Genomic DNA, 27,649 nt, shown 5'->3' with positions numbered 1-27,649 from the left:
TTTGCATACATAAGCCAGTTTCAACTCTGCACCTGCTAGCTGGGAGAGCTTCCTGAACTTCATTCAACTTCCATTTCTCCATTATAAGATGTGTGTTATCAACCTCATCTTCCTTAAAGGACTACCAGAGAGTTGAGTTACAAAAAAAATAGAAATAAATACATACATACATGACAGAGATCCCCTCGAATGAACTCAACAAACAGAAGGTATTCCTCATTAATCGGAATATATGTAATACTAGCAAACCACCCCCAAACAATTTTTCTACCACTGTTATCTGAACCTCCTCCTTACCAGGTTTGCATCCTTTTCCCTAACAATTCCGAGAACATGAGTTATAACCCGGAAGTGCTTTGAACAGGGACTGTCAGATGATATGTTACTTCCTGCTATTGTTACTGTTGCTGTTGATAGCAGCACTATTATTACTGAGGAAGAAATAAACCACAGTACTTGTGGAGATAAAATCAATCAACAAGGCCTATCTGATTACCTCCACATATTTCTGCTCTGAAAGGGTCGTGTTCTGTATTCCTGGCTGGCCTGGAACTCTTTGTAGACCAGGCTGGCCTCATCTCCCAAAAATCTGCCTGTCTGTGCCTTGAAAATGCTGGGATTAAAGCTCTGTGCCTCCATGCCTGGCCTCTGATGCTCTATTTTAGGAGGAAAAAGAAAATAAAACTTACGGGAAAGTGAAATAAAATATGGCCACAATTTAGCTAAAGCAGGAGTTGCCCAAATCAACACCCACACAGAGAAGTGGTGTTACCCACCACCCGTTTTGTAAATAGTTGTATTGAAACACAACCCACTCATCTTTACATTGTCTATAGTTGTTAATCATACTACAAGAAAATAATGTGGATGCCAGGCATGCTTATGGCCTATAAAGCCAACGTTTTTACTCTCTGGTCCTTTACAGAGAAAGTTTGCTGACCCTTAAAGTCTAAAGAGAATCAGGGAGTTGACAACGGCATCTTACATGCAATATGTCCTCAGGAGATTTTTTTTAAAGAATGAAGTAAGTAAATAAATGAAGAAACAGGAAACAGATGATGGATTGTCGTCCCTGACCACAGGGCTTCATAAAGTCACGACCACCTCATATTGGTGTGTCAGCTCTGTTATTGTCCTGAGGAATTGCCTGAACCATTGTTGGGAATGAATGGGCCATAAATATTGCTTGCAAATCAGATAATAATACAAGGTTCCTGCGAGTCAGCTCTAAGTGTTTCTCCTTCTCTTCAAGTCAGGGAGGGGAAGCTGCTAACTTCTGAATGTACATTAGATTTGGCATCGAGGTCATGTGGAGAACAGAGAGCAAAGGAAAAAGATGATAGCCAAAGACTAAAGGATGTACTTGTCTCTAGCAGAATGAAGGAGATGACTGCACGTGATTCTCAGTCTTGCTGAGTTTGTCTGTATTATGAGAAAGGGGACCTCTACACTCAGACATCAATCACAAGCATTTAGAGAGCAAAACCTAGAATTTGGGGTGCTGATTTTTAACACAATTGTGGGCTAAACTTTCTACAGGAGCTCCTAGTCTAATAGTGTCTGCTTGGTCATCCTCCATGGCATGGGGTAAGCTTAGCTTTATCTTTGATCTCTATGCTCATCCACAAGAGTTTAGCATACTGTCAAGTGCTCAGGGTCCTTGAGCAAGACCAGATGAATGAATTGGGTCTGACCGTACAGGTTGTAACCCTGGCATTTGAGAGATTGACACAAGAGGATCACCACAAACATGAGGCCAGGCTGGGCTCCATAGTGAATTCCAGTCTTCCAGAGCTACATAACCACACCTTTAAAAAAAAAAAAAAAGAAAAACAGTTGATTCAACAATGGAGTGGTAGACCAGTTGTCAGATTTATCACACAATAAGCCCGACAGTTGATGATGTCCTTGATTGAGAGATTTGGAGTGAGGCTCTTCTGAAATCTGCCCTCATCATCTACTGTGGGCAGCACAGCATCTCCACCCCTTGCACTAACCTGAATGTCCTCTGAGAAACCAGGCCCTCCCCATTCTTAGCTATGCTGATAATCCCATTCTAAGGCCCAGATTGCCTGATTCTATATTCCATCCCTACAGATACTTCAGTAGGCTATTTAATAATAAAAAATACTCAAATAGAAACCTGTGGCTTTAATGTCATAGGGGTTTATTTCCTGTTCTAGTGGATGAGCCTGGCCCTGGGTTACTTAAAAACCACATTTCCTCCTACTTGACAGACCTACCAGATCTCCTGCTTGGAGATCTCTACTCACCTCAGCTTTCTGTTTTGTAACACAAAGATATAATAGGGTGCTCCCTGTGGGAATTTCAAAGGGATTAAATAATACAACGTAAAGGGTAGAACACGTGACACATGTGTGTAAACTCAATCACTCAGTCCATCACCTGGCAAAGCACTAGAAAAGACATGCAGAGAGGTGCTGTCCTAGACCTGATGCCTCAGTGCAGAAAGACAGGTGCCAGTAAACACGACACCAACTCCCAGTCTAACAGATTTTGTACTACAGAGTAAAATGGAGCAGTACAATGAAGAACGCACCAGCTCGAGTGTAAAATTCTCTAATTCTCAATTAAATGCGCACTGATGACAGAGAAGAGTGACAGTCAGTCAGCCAATGAGCAGAGGCAAGGGCCCTCCGGGGAAAGGGGGAATATTTCAAGAAGAAGAAACAGCAAGTGAAAATGTAAGTGATGAGTGGGGCTCACAGGACAATGTTGAATACATACATAAGATAAAGTGGGATTGGTACAATGCAATGAACTCTAGATGCTTCAAGAGAGAAGATCAGAGAGACAGGTTAGGGAGACTCAAAGCTACAGCCAACACTTAACTCTAAGCACACTTGTTCTTACTTATATCTGTAAAAGAGATTCCTGTGTGGTGTTTGTGAGAGGATTATAGATAGTGGAGGGAGTCCATGTAGGATGTTACTACAATAACGTAGACAAGCAATCGTGACGGTCTCATCCAAGAAGAGATGGTGGGACAAAGAGAAGTGACTGGATTCTTGATAGGCCTCTATCAGTTGATGGTAGACTCAACAGCAATCGCTGATAGTTTCAGTTGGGGGGCGGATAGGACAAACAAAAATTGCATATGGCGGAGCACACCTATAATCCAAGACTTAAAAGGCGGATGCAGGAGGAGGAGGAAAAGACCTTCCTGGGATATATAAGACTTTGTCTTTAAAAAAAGAAAAAGAAAAATAGAAAATCACGCTACCATAGATGGTAAGCATTCACTATTCCTCCATATTAAGTAATCCCTGTCTGCCATGGAACAAGTACACCAGAAAGGCATAATGGGAGTGGCTGAGTACCCACTGTTGTCTACTGATTAATTAAACAACTACAGGACAGGAAAGGGAAAAGTACAAAACAAGGCATCAAGAGGTGGAGTTAAAAGAAACTTGGCCTATGTTTCTATTTTGCCTACAGAAAGATCAGTTGAATGGCTTCCAGAAAAATGAAAAGCAAAAATCACACACACACACACACACACACACACACACACACACCTCACATGCACACACCAAGGTTTGCTGTATGCAAAGATCTAAACCAACAGGAAAAGGAAAGACCTTGGAGACAGGGACACATGTGTTGGACACATCCCCTGCTTAGGGAAACTGAAAGCTCAAAACACCAGGATCTAATAGTGTCCAGGAAATCCTACAGCTATGTCAGCACCTAAGAGCAACCTGAAACACTGACTTACTAGGGCAGAGGACTATGCTAAGAAACCGGGCTAGCATAGGGCCAGCCATAGGCACGGACTTGTCATGTGTTTACCCACAGGCAGTGCCTTGGCCCCAGAGTGCATCCTACCCAAGACATGAGCACTCCAGCTGAAACTGGCAGACTCTAGAACACCAGGAGGTGATACCTCATAATAGCAATTAAAAGTAAAAATAAACAACCCCCCTAATAAATGGCAATGAAATAAAAAAATTATCTGTGTGAAGCCGTAAACAAGATAGTTTCTAATACCATTTGGAGTTAAGTGGGTCTGTGTTCAGATGTTGGCATTAGCTTGACTTTTGACCTTCAAGAGTGACTGTTCTGTGTGGTTCAACCCACATACGCTGGTGAAGTATTATGTGAAAATCCAAACATGTCAATAAATCCTTAGCTTCAGTGTGTTCCCAGGACTTTGCCTGCCCCAGTATCCTACAAGGCTTCTACTCTTCCTTCGGTTCTGTAGTTTTGAGGGGTTGAAGCAACCCCATGTGGTTTGAAGGGGGGACATCAGTATAATAGCCAGGCAGGGTGGCACACACCTGCAGTCCCACCTACTCTGGAGGTAGAGGCAAGAAGATCAGGAGTTCCCTGACACCCTCAGTTTGTGTTGGACTGAGGTGGAAGCTATCCTCAGTCTCGTGCAGCCCGTAGGTCACATGTCAGATACACCTATATACACCTATCTACGTTGTCTCTTTTTACACAAAGCTTGAAGCATCAAATGATCCAGTTGGCCTGTGTCATGCTATGCTGAGATGTCAAAACCAGTGGACTGCCTAACAGGCCGTCGGTGCAGGTAAGTCATGTCTGTCAGTCCTGACACGTACCTCCACCATAGCTGTTACTTTGAGACAGGGTCTCACTGTATGGCCTTAGTTGCCTGGCAGCTCTCCACGTAGACCAGGCTATCCTGAGAGAACAAGTGTACATCAGGCATGTCCGGCATCAACCACAGGTCTTGTGCCGTCATACCTCAGTATGACAATGAAGAGACAGCAGCCAGTTGGATTGGGTTTGCCACAGATGATGTTTAACTTAAACGTCGGAGTGGTGAGCCACCTGTATAAGCAGAGATCCTGACCGAGGAAGATAACTGCGGCATCTGTTACTATGACAACCTCACACCACCTTATTGACCATGAATAAATCACTCGGTTTCTTTAGCCGTCGGTTGCCGTATCTGCCAAACCGAGATGGCTTTCCTTGTCTTGTTCAATTTTCTAAAACTGTAATAATATTTAAGCGAGACAGTATATACACAAGTAAACCGGAAGCTGTAATAAACAAGGCAGTTTGATTTATCTAGCTCCATGTTCTCAGGAGCCAGCAGAGTGTGTGGCATTCTATAAATATTTGTTAAGTGGATACATGGATTAAAAACGTCTATATAGTCAGTGCGGATGGAGTTCTTCAGGAGAAGCCTACATATATCAGCCAAATAAAATGTCGTTTGGATTTTCACCTGAGGAAAGTCTTTAAACAGAGACGATTTCAGAACGAGATGGACTATTCTCAGTTCAGCTTGATAGGCACTTTAGCTACATAGGTCATTATAAAAACACCTGAGGAGGAGGTGGGCAAAGAAAAGAAAAAAATGTAATAACAGGCTGGAGAGATGGCTCAGCGGTTAAGAGCACTGGCTGCTCTTCCAGAGGTCCTGAGTTCAATTCCCAGCAACCACATGGTGGCTCACAACCATCTGTAATAGGATTTGATGCCTCTTTTCTGATGTGTCTGAAGACAGCTACAATGTATCCTATACCTAAAAAATAAATAAATAAATAATTCTAAAAAAAAAGTAATGTCAATCGGTAGGTTGGTGCAAAAAAAGATTTTAAAATGAATTTCTCTTTAATAAATTCTAGGGGTTGGGGATTTAGCTCAGTGGTAGAGCGCTTGCCTAGGAAGTGCAAGGCCCTGGGTTCGGTCCCCAGCTCCGAAAAAAAGAACCAAAAATAAATAAATAAATAAATAAATAAATAAATAAATAAATAAATAAATAAATAAATTCTATATTTAGAATATAAGAAGCCACTGTTTTGTTCCAATATTACAATCAGATTTGACGGAGAAGAGAAGAATGTTTTGTACTCTAGCCAAGATGTTCTGGTGCCAAAAATTCTGCATAATAAGGAGACAGAAAGAAATATGTAATCTGACACCAATCTCTTTAGCAACAGAAGATGCCGGTGCCCTAAACACCCTGCTCAACATGGCTGCCCGCCCCACCTGCCCGCCAGGAGCATCTCCTCAGTGTTACCCCAACTCCTGAGCTGGGATTCTGAAACCTGTGGATTCTGAGTGTCCTACACTAGTCAGGATCTATGTTTCATCAGGACGACAGACTGCGGAATCAGGATTGACGTCTCATCAGGACCACAGAGGCTAGAGAAGGGCCTGGTGGGCCAAGCCACATGTTCCTGATATCACCTCCAGGAACACTAAGGACTTCAGATTGTCAACACTTCCAGGACCGCGGTCCTTCCTAACACTGGTTAACTCTGAGACTATTCTAGGAGCTGTGAGAGCTTCTGAAACTGCACACTGAAGCAACTTTATCTGATTTCTTTCCTGTGGATTTGTGTGTGTGTGTGTGTGTGTGTGTGTGTGTGTGTGTGTGTGTGTGTGTATGGGGGATGTATGTCATGGGTGGATGTGTTATGGGGGTGTGTGAGGGGTGTGCGTGTGTGTGTGTGACGGGTGTTTGTGTGTGATGGGGGTGTGTATGATGGGTGTGTGTGTGATGGGCATGTGTGTTATGGGGGTGTATATGATGGGTGTGTGTGTGATGGGCATGTGTGTGTGTGTGTGTGTGTGTGTTTGTGTGTGTGTGTAGGCACATACACATTAACTGCTGGTATAGAGAGATCTGAAGATAAAATCCGTGAGTGTTACTCCTCACCAGCCATCCGCCTTAGCCTCTGCTTGCTTTTATCTGTGGGTCTGAGTTCTCCTGCTGGCATGGAGGTCACCCCTGAGACCTCAGGACCAGCAAGGCCTAGGAATCCTGAGTCTCTGCCTCCCAGGCCATGGGCTGACACACACTCTCTACTGCATCTGCCTTTGGGCACAGAACTCAGGTCATCACCCTTGCAAGGCAATTACTTTACCAACAGAGCTAGCCCAGGTTTTCCATTTCCTAAAGAGACATCCAGGAAGGTTCAACACTGGTTGTCGTGTCCAGGTGCTTTTATTCCTTGGTTACCAAAAGTGGCCAAGAGAATTAAAACATGATTAAATCCAAGAATTAACCTCAGAGATTTGAATTATGGGGCTTTGTTTCCCACAAAGCAGAAGATGCTTTGGATCCCCACGTGGGCTGTGAAGTTTGTTCTACCTCACCATCATGGTAACAATTTGGAATACATTAAAGAGCTGATGTCTACAGAACTCAAAGGAACACAACTGAAACAAACTTAATGCAGACAATTACTGCCCACAGTAGTAACTGTCAATCCTCTGATTGCTGAAGTCTGTACACAGGTCCTAAGCAGGCTAACACTACTTCCTGATAACCTAGAAAATAAAATATCTCCCTGATAAAGTCTAACACCATTTTCCCCTAAGGCAGACCATGAGAACATCAGACCTAGAGATTGCTGACAGAATTATTTAAAACAAACAAAAACCCTCTGTCTCAAAGGTTTGGAAACATCTTCAAAGTTGAACAGTCTCCTCTTTGTTCCTGATGTTTCTCCGCTATAGGAATCAGACCCTCAAAGAGATGTAACAGGAACAGTTAATCCAGGAGAAAGACTTTGCAGGGCCCCGTGTGAGGGCAGTCTTCTCCAGAGCACCGGTAGCGTCTCCAAGAACTAAAAATTGTCTAGAAGCTGATAACGTCACAACTTCACCTGGAACAGATCACATTCCAAGCCTCAGATATATCCCTCACACCTTTCTAAAAGAAGAGGTATCAGAAAGAGGTTTCTGATTGAACTGTCTCGCTGGTATATTAGCTGAGGGAACATGGTGACCTCCAGAAGCTCATGAGTATCACACAGTTCCTCCTCAAGTAATAGTCCAGTACAAACAAGATCAACCAGGAAGCCTCAAGAAATTTTCCCCTGTCCCTTTTCCCAGAATCTCAGAGGTAGCTTCTCTTGGGAAACAATGGACATTAGAGCTTTTTAAGACTCCCTCTGGGGCGAATGCCAGCAGCAAACCACTGAACTGAGAACAGGACCCCCGTTGAAGGAATCAGAGAAAGAACTCGAAGAGCTTGAAGGGGCTCGAGACCCCATATGAACAACAATGCCAAGGAACCAGAGCTTCCAGGGACTAAGCCACTACCTAAGGACTATACATGGACTGACCCTGGACTCTGACCTCATAGGTAGCAATGAATATTCTAGTAAGATCACCAGTGGAAGGGGAAGCCCTTGGTCCTGCTAAGACTGAACCCCCAGTGAACGTGATTGTTGGGGGGAGGGTGGCAATGGGGGGAGGATGGGGAGGGGAACACCTATAAAGAAGGGGAGGGGGAGGGATTAGGGGGATGTTTGCCCGGAAACCGGGAAAGGGAATAACACTCGAAATGTAAATAAGAAACACTCAAGTTAATAAATAAATAAATAAATAAATAAATAAATAAATAAATAAATAAATAAATGAATAAATAAAAGACTCCCTCTGGGAATACTATTGAGCAGCCAAGTGGAGATTCACTGAGATGCGAATATCCATGACTTCCTTTTTCTTACCATTTAGACTATATTTGTCTCCAAAGGGTCTATGCCAGAGAAGCTATCAGATGACTGAAGCTCAATGTGTAAAAACTTGGGGACAGGGTCACAGGGAGAGGTCATTTAGCTGAATCTAACACATGCATCTGCAGGTTAACTCAGTGTCCTATTTGTGGATGACCAAAGATGTCACCCCCGCCCCCATTTTGGGTCTGACTCGGGCTGGGCTCTGGGCTCCCCGTGGTCTCCAGCAGGGCTGGGAATCTACCCAGAGTGCATGAGAGGCAGAAGGCGATGGGGAACAACAGGGACTCTGGAACCTGGCTCAGGGCTGGGTTAGCACTCCCCAGCAATAGAACCATAACAGTGGCTGTCCTTGTTCCCTTTCGACTGCCTCAATAACACCTGACCAGAACCAACTTATAGGAGGAAAGGGTTTCCTTCATCTCATTGCTCACAGTCTGTCATAAAAGGCTGTCAGGTGAGGAAGCTGGTGCAGAGGCCACAGAGGACCACCGCTCACCGGCTTGCTCCTCCTGGCTTCCTCAGCCTGCTTTCTTATACAACCCAGGACCACATGCTCAGGGTTGGCACCGCCCACAGTGGACTGGACCCTCCCACATCAATCAGTAATCAAGAAAATACCCCACAGACTTGCCTATAGTTTCCCAGTCCCCCTATGACTCTAGCATATGTCAAGTTGGGGAGAAAAAAAAAACAGCTTAGCTTCCTCAATTCTTTGCCTCGGTTTCTGTGTCTGTAGACCTAAGAGGACACCTTTACGATTTCAACATGTTTTGAGAGACTCAAACAAGCCAACCACTGAGAGGACTAGAACAGCGCACACAGTGAGTTTCCAGAGTGTTGGGCGTTGTTAATTTTTATTACTTTTAAGCCTTTGTTTCTGCTCTGGGCTTTAAGCAGTGGCACTGCCGAAAAGAGTAGCACTCAAGAAATTCATAAGTGGCACGGGAGAAGGACAGACAGGTAGACTGCGACACGTGTGACTGGCTTTTGTGACACAGGGTGCAAACTTCAGGAGGGACAGAAAAGAAAGTCTTCCCAGAAGAAATAGCATTAGGCTCAACCTTGAAGGGCTACATTAGAGGAGCAGGCTTGGTCACTCATTGCTTGAACACTCATGAAGAGAAGAGCGGGTGGAATACCCAACCACTAGCATCGACATGAATTTTGACAAGCACAGGAGGGTGAAGACACCACTGTCTTTCGAGGTAGGGACCAGGCTTCTGGAACATTCTCTCCATGCCTGGGTTTATGTACAGTGATGGACGCTCCTGCAAATTCTTCCTACAGAAAATCTGAACCCATATGTTGGAATGGAAAAGTCCGGGGTGCTCCATGGTGTCATGTGGTGTGGAAAGGGCCACAGGCAAGCAGGTCCAGTGGAGAGCGGCCACAGCCACAGGAGGGGAAACCATGGCTGGGAGTTCCACAAGGCACAGAAATCCCAGGTCAGATCTCTGCCTCAGCCCCTTCAGGAAATCCTGTCACTCAGTCAAGGACTTATATACAGCTCAGGGTGGCCAGTTCCACTGCGCTCCCGTGGTCTGTCAGGCTGGTCTCACTGACCATTCCTTCCTCACAGGGAAAGGAAAAGATTTAAAAGTGGACACAGACATACAGACATGAGAAAGAACTCCCCAGACACTCATCAAAGGGAGTTCAAATAGTTGGATCACCGTGAGGAGAGTCTGGCATGGGAAGGAGCAAGCTTTTCCTCAGCATGCTGCTGCCTTTAATTCCTCTCTTCCTGGGGCTGGTTGTGCAAAATGCCTGCTCCCCAACTGAAGGCCCAGAACTGGTAAGATAAATCACTCCGGTGTTTTTACTTGTTAACTTTCACCATGTGCTCTAGACGGTGTTTGTCTGCTTGTTTGTTTCCCCATATAACCTTGGATCAAAAAGCCGTACCTGGGCGTCATAAAAATCAGGAGAAAACTTACAAGAATCAGATCCTAAACCAGAGGCGAGGCGCTATCTTTATAGGGCTGACTGAGCTGACTGTTTCTCATCTGCTACACTGAAGGCTGGCATATCTCTCTCTCTCTCTCTCTCTCTCTCTCTCTCTCTCTCTCTCTCTGTGTGTGTGTGTGTGTGTGTGTGTGTGTGTGTGTGTGTGTGTGTGTGTGTGTGTGTGTGTGATTTTACTACTGACGTTTCTCTTTCCTGGCAGAGCTACATGTTCTGGGTTTTGTTGAACTGCCTTATCAACCATCTTCCCAGATAGAGAAACTAGGCACGGCTGTAGGAAGATGCCCAGGGGAATTCCAGGAGAGAGAGCTGATAACAGGAAGCCGTAGAAACATTCCCGAAATCCATCAGACACCCACACAGGCCTTTCCTACTTCCCCCACTGTAGTGGGAGGACCACAGTGACCTTAAAGACCTGAGAGACACTCACGCAGGTTCTGCACCATATGAGGTTGCTGTCTCAATGAAGAGCAACCTCGGGAACATTATATAAGCGGTATTTGGAGTATCGGATCTCAGCGCCAGATAGAGCGACTGCTGAGCAGCAAGTCCACTTGGCTCTGAGGGCGCTCTCCTGAGAATGTGGCAGACAGCATAATGCGTACCTCTCCAGTCCAGGAGTTAGAAAGGGGCACATTTGAACTGGGACTTCACAATATTTCAGAGGACAGGCTTTGGGGCTGCCCATTACACCAGCCTTTCAACCCTAAGCAGGGAAATTAATCCCTCTAAGCTTCCGTTGCTTCCCCAGACAGGGCTCTGCAAATGGTAGGGATGCTGTCACAACTATCTTCACCATGGAGGGCTTGCTTCAGTGCAGGTGCTGGGCCTTGACCACTGCTCAAAGCTGAGTCTGTTCTTCAGTTCTCTTAAGTTTATAAAACGAGTTATTCGGGCTGGAGAGATGGCTCAGTGGTTAAGAGCACTGTCTGCTCTTCCAGAGGTCCTGAGTTCAAATCCCAGCAACCACACGGTGGCTCACAACCACCTGTAATGGGGATCCGATGTCCTCTTCTGGTGTATCTGAAGACAGCTGTAGTGTGCTCACATACATTAAATGAATAGATAAATAAAATATATTTAAAAAAAACAAAAAAATGAAACGAGTTATTCCACTTGAAAACAGTAATTTGAAAGTCAGATAGAGATTTATGTCAATATATATATACACACATATATACACACACACATATATATATATTATTTATTTATTCATTCATTCACTCTACATCTTGATCACTGTAATCCCTCCTGGTCACCCCCTCCCACAATCCTTTTCCCCATGACTGCCTCTCTGAGAGTGTGGAGGCTCCCCCTGGGTATCCCCCACCCTGGCACATCAAGAGTCTTCAGGGCTGGGATCATCCTTTCCCACTGAGACTAGACAAGGCAGCCAAGCTAGAAGCACATATCCCATGGATAGGCAGTAGCTTTTGGGATAGCGCCTGCTCCAGTCGTTCGGGACCCACATGAAGACCAAGCTGCCCATCTGCTACCTATGCCTAGGACCAGCCCATGTATGCTCTTTGGTTGGTGGCTCAGTCTCTGAGAGGCCCAAGAGTCCAGGTTAGTTGACTCTGTGGGACTTCCTATGGAGTTCTTATTCTCCTTGGGGCCTGCAATCCTTCTCCCAACTCTTCCATAAGAGCCCCCAAGCTCCATCTGCTGCTTGGCTGTGGGTGTCTGTATCCCAATCAGCTTCTGGGTGGAGCTTCTCAGAGGACAGCCATGCTAGACTCCCGTCTGCAAGCTATAACACAGTATCATTATATCAGTGTTAGGGATTGGTGCTTGCCCATGGGATGGGTCTCAAGTTGGGCCTGTTATTGCTTGTCCATTCTCTCAGTCTCTGCTTCATGCCCTGTCCTTGCATTTCTTCTAGACAGGATAAGTTTTGGGTGGAAATTTCTGTGGATGGGTTGGTGTCCATATCTCTCTACTGGGGTTCCTGCCTGGCTACAGGAAGTGGCCTCATCAGGTTCCATACTCCCTAATGCTGTGAGTTACAGCTAAGATCACTCCCATTGATTCTTCAGCACCTCCCCTATCCCAGGTTTCTGTCTCACCCTGGAGATGCTCCCTACCTTCCCACCCCTGTCAGATGCAGATTTCCATTAAATCTCATGGCTGGGTAGCCATCTCTCCTGCCCTTCCCTACTCCTGGTCCTGAACTCCCCGTTCCCCTCCCATCCCCCCTCTCTCCCAATTCCCTCCCTCCATCTGCCTCTTATGACTATTTTATTCCTCCTTCTAAGGGAGATTCAAGCTTCCTCGCTTAGGCCTTCCTTCTTGTGTAGCTTCTTTGGGTCTGTGGGGTGTAGCATGGGCATCCTGTAGTTTGTGGCTAACACCCACTTATCAGACAGTGCATGCCACCCATGCCTTTTGGTGTCTGTGGTATCTCACTCGGTATGAAAGTCTCAAGTTCCATTCGTTTGCCTGCAAAATTCCTGATGTCTTTGTTTTTAATAGCTGAAGAGATGTATAAATGTACCACATGGTGTATGTGGTTTATATATATTGGTCATGTACACTTGCTGTGTAGCTGAGGATGACATTAAATGTCTGATCCTCCTCCCCTTACCTCCTGGGTGATAGAATTATAGGCCTGCCCCACCACACGATCTTATGCACGATCTTAAACTGAGCCACATCCCCAACCCAAAGAATTTCTTTAAAAGAGAGTCAAATTGGCCATATCAAGAAGAAAAACTGACCATGACATCATTTCATTCATCGGAAGAGAAACTCTGATATAAACAAAACTTTTTAGAAAATTTGAGTCATGTCAACAACAGTTAAAGAGTATTGTGTTATTATATGAGTAACAGCCAGGGGCACTTTGGTTCACCATGATTCCCAAAAGGAAGCTTCTAATAAAGTAGAGACTGGGGCTGGTGAGATGGCTCAGTGGTTAAGAGCACCGACTGCTCTTCCAGAGGTCATGAGTTCAGTTCTCAGCAACCACAGGTGGATCCGTAACAGACTCTGATGCCTTCTTCTAGTGTGTCTGAAAAAAGTGACAGTGTACTCATATAAATATATAAATCTTTAAGAAAAAAAACCTGCCTCAAACGAACAAACAAAATATATTTTTTAAAAAAGTAGAGGCTGTTTTTCTCTATGCCACTTGGGTGCTTAAAGAAAGGGCTAATTAAGGAATCAAGAGACGGATAACTCATACTTGATCTGGGGCAAGTCACTGCATATTCCAAACTGTCTTCAGTCCTCTGCCCCACGCCCTCTGCAATGAGAATGGTGACCCTTGGCCTACTCTTTGAAGCAATGAAAATCAGATGACACCTTTGGAAGTCTGCATAGCCATAGTGCTGGGACTTTGCATGTTCTGATGACCTTGGAGGTGATGGTGTTTCCACCACGCCCAACCAGGGCTAGGCTGCTAGAATGACAAAGAGATATGAAACATGGCCCTGATCTGCCTGGGATTCTTAAGTAGAGATCAAAGACTAACAACTGGGGTACTGGGGTTGTAGTTCAGTTGGTGTTTACCCAGCATTCACCAGACCGGGGGTTCTATCCCTGGATCTGCATACACCTGTTGTGATGGAGAACACCCCAGTGGGAGGTAGCAGCAAGAGGATCAGAACTCAGGCCCACTTTGGTCTATAGGGCATCTTTGAGGAGGTGTAGCCACTTAGGACCTTTCTCAGAAACAAGAACCATAACATAGTGCTGGGCGACTTGAAGTTGGACAAAGGACAGACAGAGTAAGAATGGTTTTGTGGAAGAGACAGGGAACGCATGCTCCTAGGATAGGGGATGGATCACCCATGGGAAGGCCAGGTCACCAGCCAGGCTCAGAGGTAGGATGAAGAAACGTTTCAGGAAAAGTTTCTGGGGTTGGGGATTTAGCTCAGTGGTAGAGCGCTTGCCTAGCAAGTGCAAGGCCCTGGGTTTGGTCCCCAGCTCCGGAAAAAAAAAAAGAAAAGAAAAGAAAAAGAAAAAAGAAAAGGAAAGGTTTCTGCTTGCACCTGGTACATCACGGGAAACTGGCTACTAACCTCTCCCTTTTAACAGCGGATAACAAAGAGTAGGACCTCACTGGAGGCTGCACACTTCACAAGATGTAGAAATTGATCTACGTTCCACACTGGGCTCTGAAGTTTAGCCTGCCTTTGGTAGACTAAATTTGATGGAGAGATTAAGGAAGCTTGAAAGACAGAGGGGGTTGTGACGGGGGGGGGGGGGGGGGGGGGGGGCTCTATCTAGGAGGATTAGCACCAGCATCTGGAGCAACAGGGGACCACAGTCTGCCTGTATTATTCATTTAGGCAGTTAATTCTGGGCCACCATATGTTGCCAAATAGCTATGGCTAGTGTGCCTGCCTGATGGGTTAATTTAACCAACATATACTTGCTGAGCATCACGGGGCGTCAGGCAGCACTCTAGGAGCTCAGAGCACAGACTCTAATATCAACAATCCTTGCTCACACGCCACCTACTTCTCAGTTGGATTGAAATCTAAATATTACAGACCTCTCTGGAACAGAAACTGTCCACCGTTTAGCACAGCACTAGCCCCACAGCAGATGTTCCTGTGGAAACAATTCTGAAATATTATCTTTGAAAACAATCGATCGATGAATTGTTGGTCTTGAATAACCTTCTGCAACGTTACCCCCTCCTGAAACAGGGACTCTGCAATATAGCTCCAGTTCTTCATTTTGATAGCTGTGAGTAGTAACCTGAACCCATCTCCTGCGGCTCCAGGTTCCTGAGGAGGGATGGTGCCTGTGTTTAACCCAAGCAGTACCCCTATCCACCCCCTCGGCCATGGCAGACATTACTTGCCGATCGCCGATTCCAGATAGATAAGACCGAAAGCATCGAGTCAGAGAAGTAGCCGTACCAGATAGTTTGCAAGGTTCTGATAACAGGAGCTGGTGTTCTTCGCTGTATTCGCACAGGCAAAAAGATGTGATAAGAAGTCTACTCTAACCATCAAGACGGAGTGCCAATCCTGCTCAGCTAACTTTGCAGTCAAGTGTCCAGATGGCTACATCAAGGTTACCAGTGGCTCTGCTGGGGTTCGAGATTGCAGGTACTCATTATGACAAGATATGCATGCCCATGTTTTGGTACCCTAAGAATTGTGACTCCAAATTGGAACATCCTGTCTCAAACACTGCAAAGTAATTCCAGGATTTATCTCTTACACACAATCTTTGTGAGTTACTCTAAGTAACTCACATCTATGGACTTTAATGTAAATCCTTATTTTTTTAATTTTGTTATTAGATATAATTCTTTACTTACATTTCAAATGATATTCCCCTTCCTGGTTTCCTGTCCATAAGCCCCCACCCCTTCCCCCCTCCCCCTCCCCCATATGGGTATTCCCCCCAGATATCCCCCTTACTGCTCCCCCCATATTCCCCTGAACTGGGGTCCAACCTTGGCATGACCAAGGGCTTCCCCTTCCACTGGTGCTCTTACTAGGCTATTCATTGCTACTATGAGGTTGGAGCCCTGGGTCAGTCCATGTATAGTCTTTCAGTAGTGATTTAGTCCCTGGAAGCTCTGGTTGGTTGGCATTGTTGTTTTTATGGGGTTGCAAGCTCCTTCAACTCTTTCGATCCTTCCTCTAATTCACCCCAAAGGGGTGCTATTCTCAGTTCGGTGGTTTGCTACTAGCATTGACCTCTGTATTGGACATGCTCTGGATGTGTCTCTCAGGAGAGATCTATATCCGGTCCCTTTCAGCATGCATTTTTTAGCTTCATCAATCTTACCTAGTTTTGGTGGTTGTATATATATGGTCCACGTGTGGGGCAGGCTCTGAATGACCGTTCCTTGAGTCGCTGCTCCTAACTTTGCTTCCATATCCCCTCCTATGGATATTTTTCCCCTTTTTAAGAAGGAGTGGGAGCATCTGCATTTTGGTCATCCTTCTTCTTGAGCTTCCTGTGGTCTGTGGATTGCATCTTGAGTAATTCGAGCATTTGGGCTAATATCCACTTATCAGTGAGTGCATACCATGTGTGTTTTTCTGTGATTGAGTAACCTCATTCAGGACGATATTTTCCAAATCCTATTATTAATGACATTTTAATACAAAATTATATTGTACATAAACACTCTCTTCCTCTTGCCCTTCTATTTTTTTTTATATTGGAGTCTTGTTTCATTTGAAAATGGTTCTCAAACTGGGGAGATTGTTAATTAGATATGTGAGCACAAGAGCCTGAGGGCGAAACCCAGCACCCACTTCAGTGTAGCTGCCGATGCCTGTGACCCAGCATTGAGAGACAGAGAAAGCTGGAGGTCACTGGCCTGCCAGCCTAGCCCACATGGCAAGTTTCCAAGTCAGCGAGAAACCCTGTCTCACAGGAACAAAGTGACAGAGGAAGACACCGCACACCCTGCCCTAGCCTCTGTACATGAGTACAAATGTGTATACCTACACATTCATGTGCGTGCAACACACATACACAATTAGGTAGGTAGATAGATAGATAGATAGATAGATAGATAGATAGATAGATAGATAGATAGATAGACATAGATAGATGATAGATAGATAGATAGATAGATAGATAGATAGATAGATAGATAGATAGATAGATAAGTTGATATGTAAATGAATAAATAGAAATAGGGTTCTAATTTGAACATTTTTTTAAAAAAACTATAGGTTGCCTTGGCTACATAGCAAGATCCTGTCTCAAAAACCAAAATCAATTGTTAAGCCTTGAGCCTGGTGCTTGTTTTGCTAATAAGCTCAGGAACCTGCTGCTAGTTAGAACCCAAAGATATAGGATAGAAAAACTGTAACATTGTTGGATTGTCCTTATTATATTCTCAAAGGTCACCTATGATCCAGAACTTTCATAATTCAAGGCTGGTCCTGTCCAAGGGGGACAATTGGGCCTACACACCTGCTAACAGGTACACCTTGGAGGAGGCCCAAAGGCAAATGCAAGCTTTGACTTGTTCAGCCAGCCCGCTTAGAAATGAGGCATCGTTCAGTAAGTTAGTTTTTAATTTATGCATTATACGCATGTGTACATGTTTGTATTTGTATGTGTATGTCTGTGTGTGTTTGTGTGTATGTGTCTATGTGTGTGTGAGTGTGAGTGTGTGTGTGTGAGTGTGTCTGTGTATGTGTGAGTGTGTATGTCTGTGTGTGTGTCTGTGTGGGTGTATGTGTGTGTGTGTCTGTGTGAGTGTGTGTGTATGTCTGTATGTCTATGTGTGTGTGTGTGTGTGTGTGTGTGTGTGTGTCTTCCTCAATCCCTGTCTAGCTTATGTTTTGAGACAAGGTCTGTCAGTGAAACTGGAGCTCTCTGGAATGAGGAACAGCAGGCCAGAGGATGCTAAGGAGCCTCCTGTGTCTGTTCCTCTGTGCTGTGGCTATAGGAGGGCAACCTTGTGCCCAGCCTTTTATGTGGGTGCAGAGCACCCAGGCTCAGGTTCTCATGCTCACATGGCAGACAGTGGGGCAGCTGAGGCACTGTCCAGCCTAAATGAGCTCGTGTTTTGACTCAAGAGTGACAAGTGCTGCAATTTTCACATGAGTGAGATGAAACCTAAGTGTTGTTGTACAGCAATATTTTGCATTCACATTGCCTAGTAGGATCACATCATATCATAAAACCAAAGACTCCCAATATTAACTGACCTAGAGTTAGCAAGGACCATGCATGAACTAACCAATTAATTAATCAATTAACCCGAGTGAGGACACATTTGCAATGACTCTTGTTTCCTATTAAGATTATACCAAAGTTCAAAGGTTAAAATCATGGGGCTGGGGATTTAGCTCAGTGGTAGAGCGCTTACCTAGGAAGCGCAAGGCCCTGGGTTCGGTCCCCAGCTCCGAAAAAAAGAACCAAAAAAAAAAATCATATGACATCTTATAAAAGAATGTTTCTTGGATTCTTTTGATAAGGGTCAAGATGAGCTCTTGGCTGTGCCCAAGCTGCTACTGCTACTACTACTACTAAATGCTGCATGCTCGGGAGCACGCACACACACACACACACACACACACACACACACACACACAGACACATACACAGACACACACACACAGACACACTGACACAGACACACACAAACACACAGACATACACACACACAGACACACAGACATACACACACAGACACACACAGACACACTCACACATAGATACACACACAGACACACACACAGATGCACACAGACACACACACACATAGATACACACAGACACACACACAGATGCACACAGACATACACACACACACACACACACACTTAGAATTGAAAACTGGCCTGTTGCACGTTGATGCTAAAAAAAAAAAACAAAACAAAACAAAACAAAAAAAACCCTGGGTTTTGTTGTTTTATCTTGTATTGTATTTTTGATGGGTTCGTTGAGAAGATAGTTTCGTAATTATATTTATGTACAGAAAACTTAGTGGTGTACATTTAACCCAGTTTAGTGACGAGTTCTTTAGCCTTTGCCTTTTCCAGCTTGGTAATGCAAGCCACAGACTTAGGACCCAGGACGTGGCCTCCCCAGTGGTGACAGACCTCACCATATCTGTCATTATAATTGGTCCTAATAGCTTCCACCAGCTTAGTCAGAGCATCCCTGTCTTCCGAGTTAACCTGTGTGAAGGCAACAGTGGTGCAGGTCTTCCTGTGGACCAGGCCCCCCAGCCTGGCCTTTCCCTTGATGATGCAGTAGGGCACCCCCATCTTTTGACATAGGGCAGGCAGGAAAACCACCAGCTCAATGGAGTCTACATCATGGGCAGTCACCACCAGCTGAGCCTTCTTGCTCTCCACCAAGGTGGTGACTGTGTTGACCCCTGCTCAGAGGACAGGTGGTCTCTCAGTTAAGACGTCCCCTTTGCCAGCAGCTTTCTTCTCAGCACAGGCCAGCAGCCTCTACTTCTTCTCCTGCTTTGTCTCTGGCTTGTACTTGTGGGCGAGCTTAAACAGCTGAGTTGCTGTTTGTCTGTCCAGGGCCTGGGGGCACTGGTTAATGGCAGGAGGTACTTTGAGCCGCTTATAGAGGATGGCTCTTTGCCGCTGCAGCCTGGTGTAGCGGGGCCATTTGACGAAGCGTGTGAGGTCTCTTTTGGGCTGGACGTCCTGCTGGATGCTGAAGCTCTTGGACTTTTTCTCAAACAAAGTGTTGACCACCCTTTTGGTTTCTTGTTTCTTCATGACGGTGGGGCTGAGGTCACCTTCTTCCTCTTGGCCTTCTTTCCTTTGGGCGTCTCACTCGGCTAGAGGAGAGAGCTATTTTTGATGTTTTAAGAAACCACTTTATAGAGGATGATAAACATAAGCTGAACCTATTTAGTGCCCACAATTCAATGTGCTTCGAGATCAGTGCACCACAAGCTCCCCATAGGCACACCAATCTGTCCATCAGTTTCGCTCCAGCCCCTCCCTCCCTCCCTCCCTCCCTCCCTCCCTTCCTTTCTCTCTCTCTCTCTTTCTCTCTCTCTCTCTCTCTCTCTCTCTCTCTCTCTCTCTCTCTCTCTCTCTCTGGTGAGAACACTAACCTACAATTCCCATCTTTGCAAACTGTGCACATACACTTGAAGCTGACGTCACTTAGCTGCAGGCACAGACTTTGCTCTAGATTTCTAGAACTCATCTATCTTACATAACTGGAAAATGGCATCATTTGGCAAATACCTCACTTCCCCCTCACGTCACCCCTTATGACCATTTTGTTCTCTTCTATCTGAGCTTCCTCGGCTAAATAGGGTCATGTAGTATTCACTTGTTTGTGTGTGTCCCTTTCCTCCCATTGTGCCACCCTCCAGTTAATTCACACTGCATACACACTGCACCGTTTCAGAGCCGGAGATGGGGTTCAGTGGTTAACAGCACCAGCTGCTCTTCCAGAGGGATCCAGGTTCAATTCCCAGCATCCATATGGTGGTTCACAACTATATGTCATTCCAGCCCAGGGACATCTGATGCCCTCTTCTGGCCTTGGGGTACACAGTGTGCAGAGAAGCAGGCAAGCTCACACAAATAAAAAAGTGAATAAAATAAAAACAAAAAGTCAAAACTCAAATTGCATGAATTGCATGGTCTCCTCATATAAGGCTAAGTAATATCCATTGCATATGTAATGTTCAATATTCTCTGTGGCATATGTGTATATATATATATATATATATATCCATTCATCCATCACCTAAAACTTAGTATAGTAGCTGTTGTGAAATATATATATATCGATTCCATTGACTATATTCCCAGGTGTAGGGTTTACGGGTCATATGATAGCTATATTTTTAATATTTGAAGAGCTGTTTTACACAGCAGCTGTACAGACTGACATTCCTATCAACATTGAACTGCTCTCTCTGCTCTGTGTGCACCAGCATTGTACTAGGGGGCTTTAGATAAAACTCTTCTAATGGCTACGCGAGCACATTTCATCGTGTCTTCGGTTCGTGTCTTCTGGGTTACAGACACACTTTCATACATCCGTGGGCTTCTTTTCTGTCTTCTGAGAAGTTAAGACCCGCATTCACGATTCCAGTTCCCTCTGTCCCCCTTCGTGCAGAGATGGCCCCATTAACACTCTCTGCCTTTTAGACGGTAGCTCAGTGCTGTCCCTGACTCTACTGTCCATAAAGCAGTGTCTCTTGTCAGTCAACTCCGTTTCAGGAACTGTCTAGAGCTTGCCCCAACACTGATGGTTTTGTATTCGTTTTTATTTTATGCCTATGGCTGCCATGCCTGATGCATGTCTGTGCACCATGTGCTTGTGTATCTGCACAGACCAGAAGACAGTGTCAGATCCCCTGGAACTGGAGTGACAGATGGGTGTGCGTCACGCTGTGGGTGCTGGGAATTTAACCTCAGTCCTCTGTCTGGAAAAGCAACAAGTGCTCTGAACCACTGAGTTATCTGTCCAGCACAGACACACACACACACACACACACACACACACACACATATACAAACACACAAACACACACACAGACATACACACACAGACACACACACATACACACACAAACACACAAACACACACAGACATACACACACAGACACACACACACACACACATATACAAACACACAAACACACACACAGACATACACACACAGACACACACACATACACACACAAACACACAAACACACACAGACATACACACACAGACACACACACAGACACACACACATACACACACACAAACACACAAACACACACACAGACATACACACACAGACACACACATACACACACAGACACACACACATACACACACACAAACACACACACAGACATACACACACAGACACACACACAGACACACACACATACACACACACAAACACACAAACACACACACAGACATACACACACAGACACACACACATACACACACAGACACACACACATACACACACACAAACACACACACAGACATACACACACAGACACACACACAGACACACACATACACACACATACACACACACAAACACACACACACAGACACACACATACACAAACACACACACATACGCATACACACACACATACACAGATACACAGACACACACACACATACAGACACACACACACAATTTTTAACCATGTAAGAGACTATACTCATCAAAGACGATCTCCACTCGGATCTATTATCAGAGCCAGACGGAAGAGATTGCCTTAGGCAGAAGGTGACAGTCAGCCTCCATTGAGCTGCACTCTAGAGCTGCACCTCATTTGGTGCTAGAAATTGTTCTAAGGAATATAGCAGAGCATCTCCTCCACACAGGGTACAGTGCTGCTGCTGACTACATTGTAGCATTCCGGAGGCAGAGTTTCTCTACAGAAATGGTGTCTGCCGTGAGTGTACTAATCTGAAAAGAAGAGGTTTGTTTTAAAGCTGCCGATCTTGTCCATCATATAAGTCCTTCTCTTGCACCAGCTACGAGAATGCTCAGCGACAGTTCAAGGCTCACTTCTAGACTCTCCCACGACTGATTACCGCCATTCATTCCACTTAATAACTTCTGTTATCACTGTGTCTGCTGGCTAGGTTGTCACCGTAGAGTTAACCTCAGAGGAGAGACCCTCAGCAGAGGTCTCGCCTCCACCATGTTGGCCTACAGACACGTCTAGGGGGGCGTGTTCTTGATTGATGATTGACATGGCAGGGCCCAACTGTAGGTCATACCAACCCTGGGCAGGTGGTCCTAAGTTACACAAGAAAGCAGACTGAGCAAGCCAGTAAGCAGCATTGCTCCATGGTCCCTGCTTCCGCCCCTGCCATAATTTCCCTCAATAATGAACTGCACATGTAAGTGTCAGCCAAATAGACCCTCTGTGCTTCAGATTACGTTGCTTACCGTAGCAACAGAAGCCAACTAGGAAACCTTTTATGTTCATTGTCTCTCAACTTCATTTGGCCATCTGTAACAGCGAAAAGTAATTCTTGATTAAGCTTATTCTACCTAACAAGCAAGCCATACATATTTAATACATATTTATTTAACACATCTTATTTATCAATAATATATTTTAACATCTATATTAAAAACCTACCCTAAAAAAAAGAAAAGAAAAAACCTACCTTATAGTCTAGGGCTCATACCAGTAAGATGGCTGATGGGTAAAAGTGCTTGCCCAAAACCTGAGTTTTGAACCTCATAACCTATATAAAAGTGGAAGGAAAGAACCAACCAGACAAAGTCATCCTCTGACCTCCACATGCATTCATGCCATAGTAAATGCAACACACACACACACACACACACACACACACACATCATATATACATAAGTAGATAGATAAATAAATAATAAAATAAAATCCAGGGCAATCACACCACCTAGTGGTAACTCCACTTTAATGGTCACAGGTTAACAGCCTCTCTTTATTTTTCAAGGTATTCGCTTGACATCCAGTCATACGTTCTGGCCATCCCTGGATGCCGCCATATCTGTAGGAAGGATTATCTACAACCTCAATGTTGTCCAGGACACTGGGGCCCAGACTGCATGGGTAAGTAACCACATCTTCACATTTTGAAATGTGCTTCTCCAGATCCCCTCTCACAGAGATACAACAGGAAGGAAGAATGGGGGGATGATCCTCTAGAACTCTGTGTTCCAGCTATATATAGAAACATCTCTTTTCCCATCGAGTTGTATACAGAAATGTGCTTGCTACAGTTAATGATCTCTCTTCAAAAGAATCCCTTGGAACCAAGCCTAGTAGCACATTCCTATAGACCGGGTACTCAGGAGGCTGAGGCAGGAGAATCATGATTTCGAGGCCAATCTGGCCTACAAAGCAAATTTTAGACCAACCTAGGCTCTATAGCAAGAGCCTGTCTCCAAAGAGAAAAGGGTGAAAGAACAAAAGATCTTTTTTAAGTCATAAAAGATACAATTTAAATAATATATTCTATACATGTGTATCAAGGAGAGTGTGTGTGTGTGTATGTGTGTGTGTAGATAGATAGATAGATAGATAGATAGATAGATAGATAGATAGATAGATAGATAGATAGATAATGTTAATGTCTGGGGGCTAGAGAGATGGCTCAGTGGTTAAGAGCACTGACTGCTCTTCCAGAGGTCCTGAGTTCAATTCCCAACAACCACATGGTGACTCACAACCATCTGTAATGAGATCTTGATCCCCTCTTCTGGTGTGTCTGAAGATAGCTACAGTGTACTCACAATAAACAAACAAACAAGCCTCTAAAAAAAAAGGATAATGTTCAAAGGAAGAACAATGGGCATTTATAACACCGCACACAACTTTTCTTAAGAATAAACTCCATTACTACATCTAAAAGGCTGATATACTTTTCTTTATCCACTCTGAAAATAACCATAACTTGGTGAGTGTGGTGGCACGCGCCTTTCATCCCAGTACTGGGGAGGCAGAGGCAGGAGGATCTTTGTGAGTTTGAGGCCAGCCTGGTCTACAAAGCAAGTCTAGGACAAACAGGGCTCTGCTACACAGAGGAACCCTGTCTTGAAAAAAACAAAACCTAAAATAAAGTTACCATGAACCACTCTAAAATTTGACATCTAAGGATTTTATATAGCAAAAGCCATAGCCTTAAAAGACCTAGCACCAGAAAGCAGGTAAAGAATGGAGTTATGTGAACATACATGCATGCTGTTAGGGTATTTTAGCTGGTTAGTTAGTTGTTTGATTTGACCTCGTCAGGTTGATAAAAGCTAGAGCCATCTGGAAAGAGGAACTCTCAACTGAGAAAATGCCTTCAACAGGCTGGCCTATTACAGGCAAGTCTCAGGGGAATTTTCTTGATAGATGGTTTGTGTGAGAGGGACCAGCCTACTACCGTGGGCAGTGCTGCTCCTGGGCAGGTGGCGCTGGGTAGCACGGAAAAGCAGGTTAAGCACAGTGTGGCAAGCAAGACCTTCTTCCCAGGCCTCTACTCAATTCCCTCCTCCAGGTTCCTGCCCTGGCTTCCTCTCAGTGATGGGCCATGACACAGAAGGGTAAACCAAACCAAACCTTTCTTTTGCCAGCTGGCATTGGGTGATAACAACAGAAAGCTAACTAACACAGCATGTATACATAAAAATTAACCTACACCTGGTTCCACTATAGGAAGTCCTGGTCGATGATAAATAACCTCAGATTTCTGCGACCAGTCATCACATTTGCTAGCTGAAACTCACTATAGTTGTCAATACCCATCGACTGGGTCTTTTCCATGGTAGGCAAATGACGTGAGTCCCCTTGCCATTTGGGACAGTCAAAATCTTAAATTTTTAATTCATTGTGAATTTGGCACTTGTTCCTTAGCTTCTAAGACAGCGTGGGAATATCCCTCTGAAATCTAGTCACATGGGAGTGTTCTTTGCTTTGCTTCTGCCTGACTAGATAACTGTGCACGGCCTCTGAAGCTCAGAACGACCTTTCTAAAGACAGGGAAGGGGAAAGACAGTGACTCACTCACACACTGGCACACGAGACTCTAAGTGTCCGGGTTAATTTTTACCTTGATTTTTTTTTCTACCTTCTAAATCCTTGAGCTCATTTTATACACAAATCTGTGTCTTCTGCTGGTTTTCCCATAACTAATGATTACACTAGTAATGGCTCCCACTTAGTCCACATTATGGGCATTAGGTATAGGGATGCCCTGGGCTCTTCATCATCTGATATAATGTTCCAATATTCCCAGAAGAGTCGGGGCTTTGAAGAGCGTCTTTCCAGCTTCGCGTTGGTATGCTAAGTGATACACCAGGCACCAAAGGTTACTTTGTTTCCATCTTGTCCTCTACCTAAAGCAGAGCTTGTCAAGAATGTTTCTAACTCATCTCTTGGTGTTCACTTCCCTAGCCAATGCCCACAGTGTGTCTCTTCCTCTGGAAAATAAAGCATTGGGATTTAAATATCCTTACCGTTTTGTCTATTAATTGCTCTATTCCAGCTTTACTCCAAATTCTGATTTTATTTGTGTTGCTGTGACAAAATACCCTGACAACAAAGCAACTTGGGGGGGATTTATTTTACCTTATAATTCCAGGTTACATCCACCATTGTGGGGAAGTCAAAGCAGGAACTTCAAATAGTTAATTAAATACACAGTCAAGATCAGAGAGAAAAAAAAAAAAAACATGCATGCTCACTTGCTCAGTGGTTTGCTTGTATTCAGCTTGCTTTCTCCCCTCTTAGAGAGTCCAAGATCCCTGGCCTAGGGAATAGTGCCACCGATAGTGAGCTGGGTCTTCCCACATCTTAAGACAACGTCTCCTGACAGACAAGCCCAAAGGCCAACTTAATGTCGACAGTTCCCCACTGACGCTCTCTTCCCAGGTGATTCTAGGCTGTGTCTAGTTGCAATCGTCACTAACCATCATGCCTGCCCACTGACACTGCATATGTCAACACCAATGGACCTAGCATTTCAGACTCAAGTGTTCAACTCTGTAATCTATAGAGTGGCCCCAGGCTTTCCAAGTTCCGGTGGTTTTTGGTACCAAACATAACTATGACGACACTCACTTCTCATAGCCTTCCTGTTAGACCAGAAGGAGTATTTACATTTGCTTTTATCTTCCTACCTCATGAAAACTAATGGGATGGTGCAGTTATTGGCCTGGCACAGCGTGGACAAGAACAAGCTTTGTCTGAGAAGTATTAGGAAAACTAATGTGCCCGACTGAAAGAACAGATGACCACATCCAGACTGCGTGAGAGCATTTTCAAAGTAGGTCTCCTATAATCAAGGGCAGGTAAAAGGTACTCTGAGCCCCTTATTAAGCATGGGCATCATCTAAAACAGGACTGCAAACAGGACTCACGTCCTTAGCATCTGCCACCGCTGTGCTATGCCGGATGCTGGCAAACATTTCAAGGTTCTCCCTTAGCACCGGAATTTGAATGCTCAGGGATTTGCTTAGAGCAGACCCACGGCCAGAGAGGAGAAAGATGAAAATGGATTTCCGACATCAATTCTGTTCTCTGGTGAGGCCGAAGGTTACCTCCCTTTATCTTCGTAATCCAAACATGCCAAGTGTCACAAAGGGCTTCCTTCCTTCCTCTCGGGAAGAAGATAAACCCTTTCCTTGGTTGCCCATTTTACCTCACGCACTTTGTGGCCGTGACAAGTTTGGTCTTGGCTATCACTTTACAATTCCGCGAGGACCAGGCCAGCTGCTGACACAGGTCCATCCCTCTATTCTGAGGAAGCACACTCCCCGCCTCCCTATGACCTTGTGTTGGCGGCAGATGGGACACCCGTTTCCTTTATCGTATAATAAACACATCTGTCAGCAGCATCTCGGGCTCACTGTGGGAAGTATTTTTATAATGCCTGACTCTGGGAAACAAGTGAACAATCCTGAAGACTCAGAAAACACCAAAAGCAAAATGAAAAGGATAAAAAAAAAAATTACCCATCATCTTCTAAAAATAAGAATAAGGCACACATTCTCACGGAGGGGGGAAAATAGCTTCCTAAGAGAAGATGTTTTTACTTCAATTTAATCTGACTCACCCTAATTAAAACTACTGCTACTTTTTCAAACGTGCTTATAGAGAAACTTATTTTTAACTAATCGCATTCGAGCCCAGTTTGGCTCCGCAGCACAGGCTGCTGTTCCAGAGCTCACTGAGAAACCCAGGCTGGCCTTTAAATGCTGGCAAAAGTCTTCCCTCAGCTTCCAGACTGACAGTGACAGCCGTGCACCGCCACCTTTGGTACTGAGCAGCCAA

At 44.7% G+C, this 27,649-nt stretch overlaps 1 protein-coding gene and 1 pseudogene across 5 annotated transcripts in view; one reads left to right on the top strand and one right to left on the bottom strand.

Annotated features, from left to right (window-relative positions):
• Positions 1-27,649, top strand: part of Stab2 (stabilin 2) — a 205,696-nt gene that overhangs the window by 11,957 nt on the left and 166,090 nt on the right. For 2 of the 5 annotated variants that reach the window (XM_039078516.2, XM_039078515.2), the window contains exons 1-3: positions 9,986-10,269; positions 15,369-15,502; positions 23,328-23,443. In XM_039078516.2, the coding sequence (XP_038934444.1) occupies positions 10,165-10,269; positions 15,369-15,502; positions 23,328-23,443 (355 nt within the window). In that variant the 5' untranslated portion in view covers positions 9,986-10,164. Of the gene's footprint in view, positions 1-9,984; positions 10,270-15,368; positions 15,503-23,327; positions 23,444-27,649 lie in introns of those variants that run through there. The other 3 variants (XM_063263072.1, NM_001246357.2, XM_063263071.1) reach the window with 3 other exon arrangements.
• On the bottom strand, positions 18,696-19,978 carry Rpl7a-ps27 (ribosomal protein L7a, pseudogene 27; annotated as a pseudogene).

Source organism: Rattus norvegicus, chromosome 7, assembly GCF_036323735.1.
Source record: "Rattus norvegicus strain BN/NHsdMcwi chromosome 7, GRCr8, whole genome shotgun sequence".
NCBI lineage: Eukaryota > Metazoa > Chordata > Mammalia > Rodentia > Muridae > Rattus > Rattus norvegicus.
This window is presented reverse-complemented; position numbering and strand designations above follow the sequence as displayed.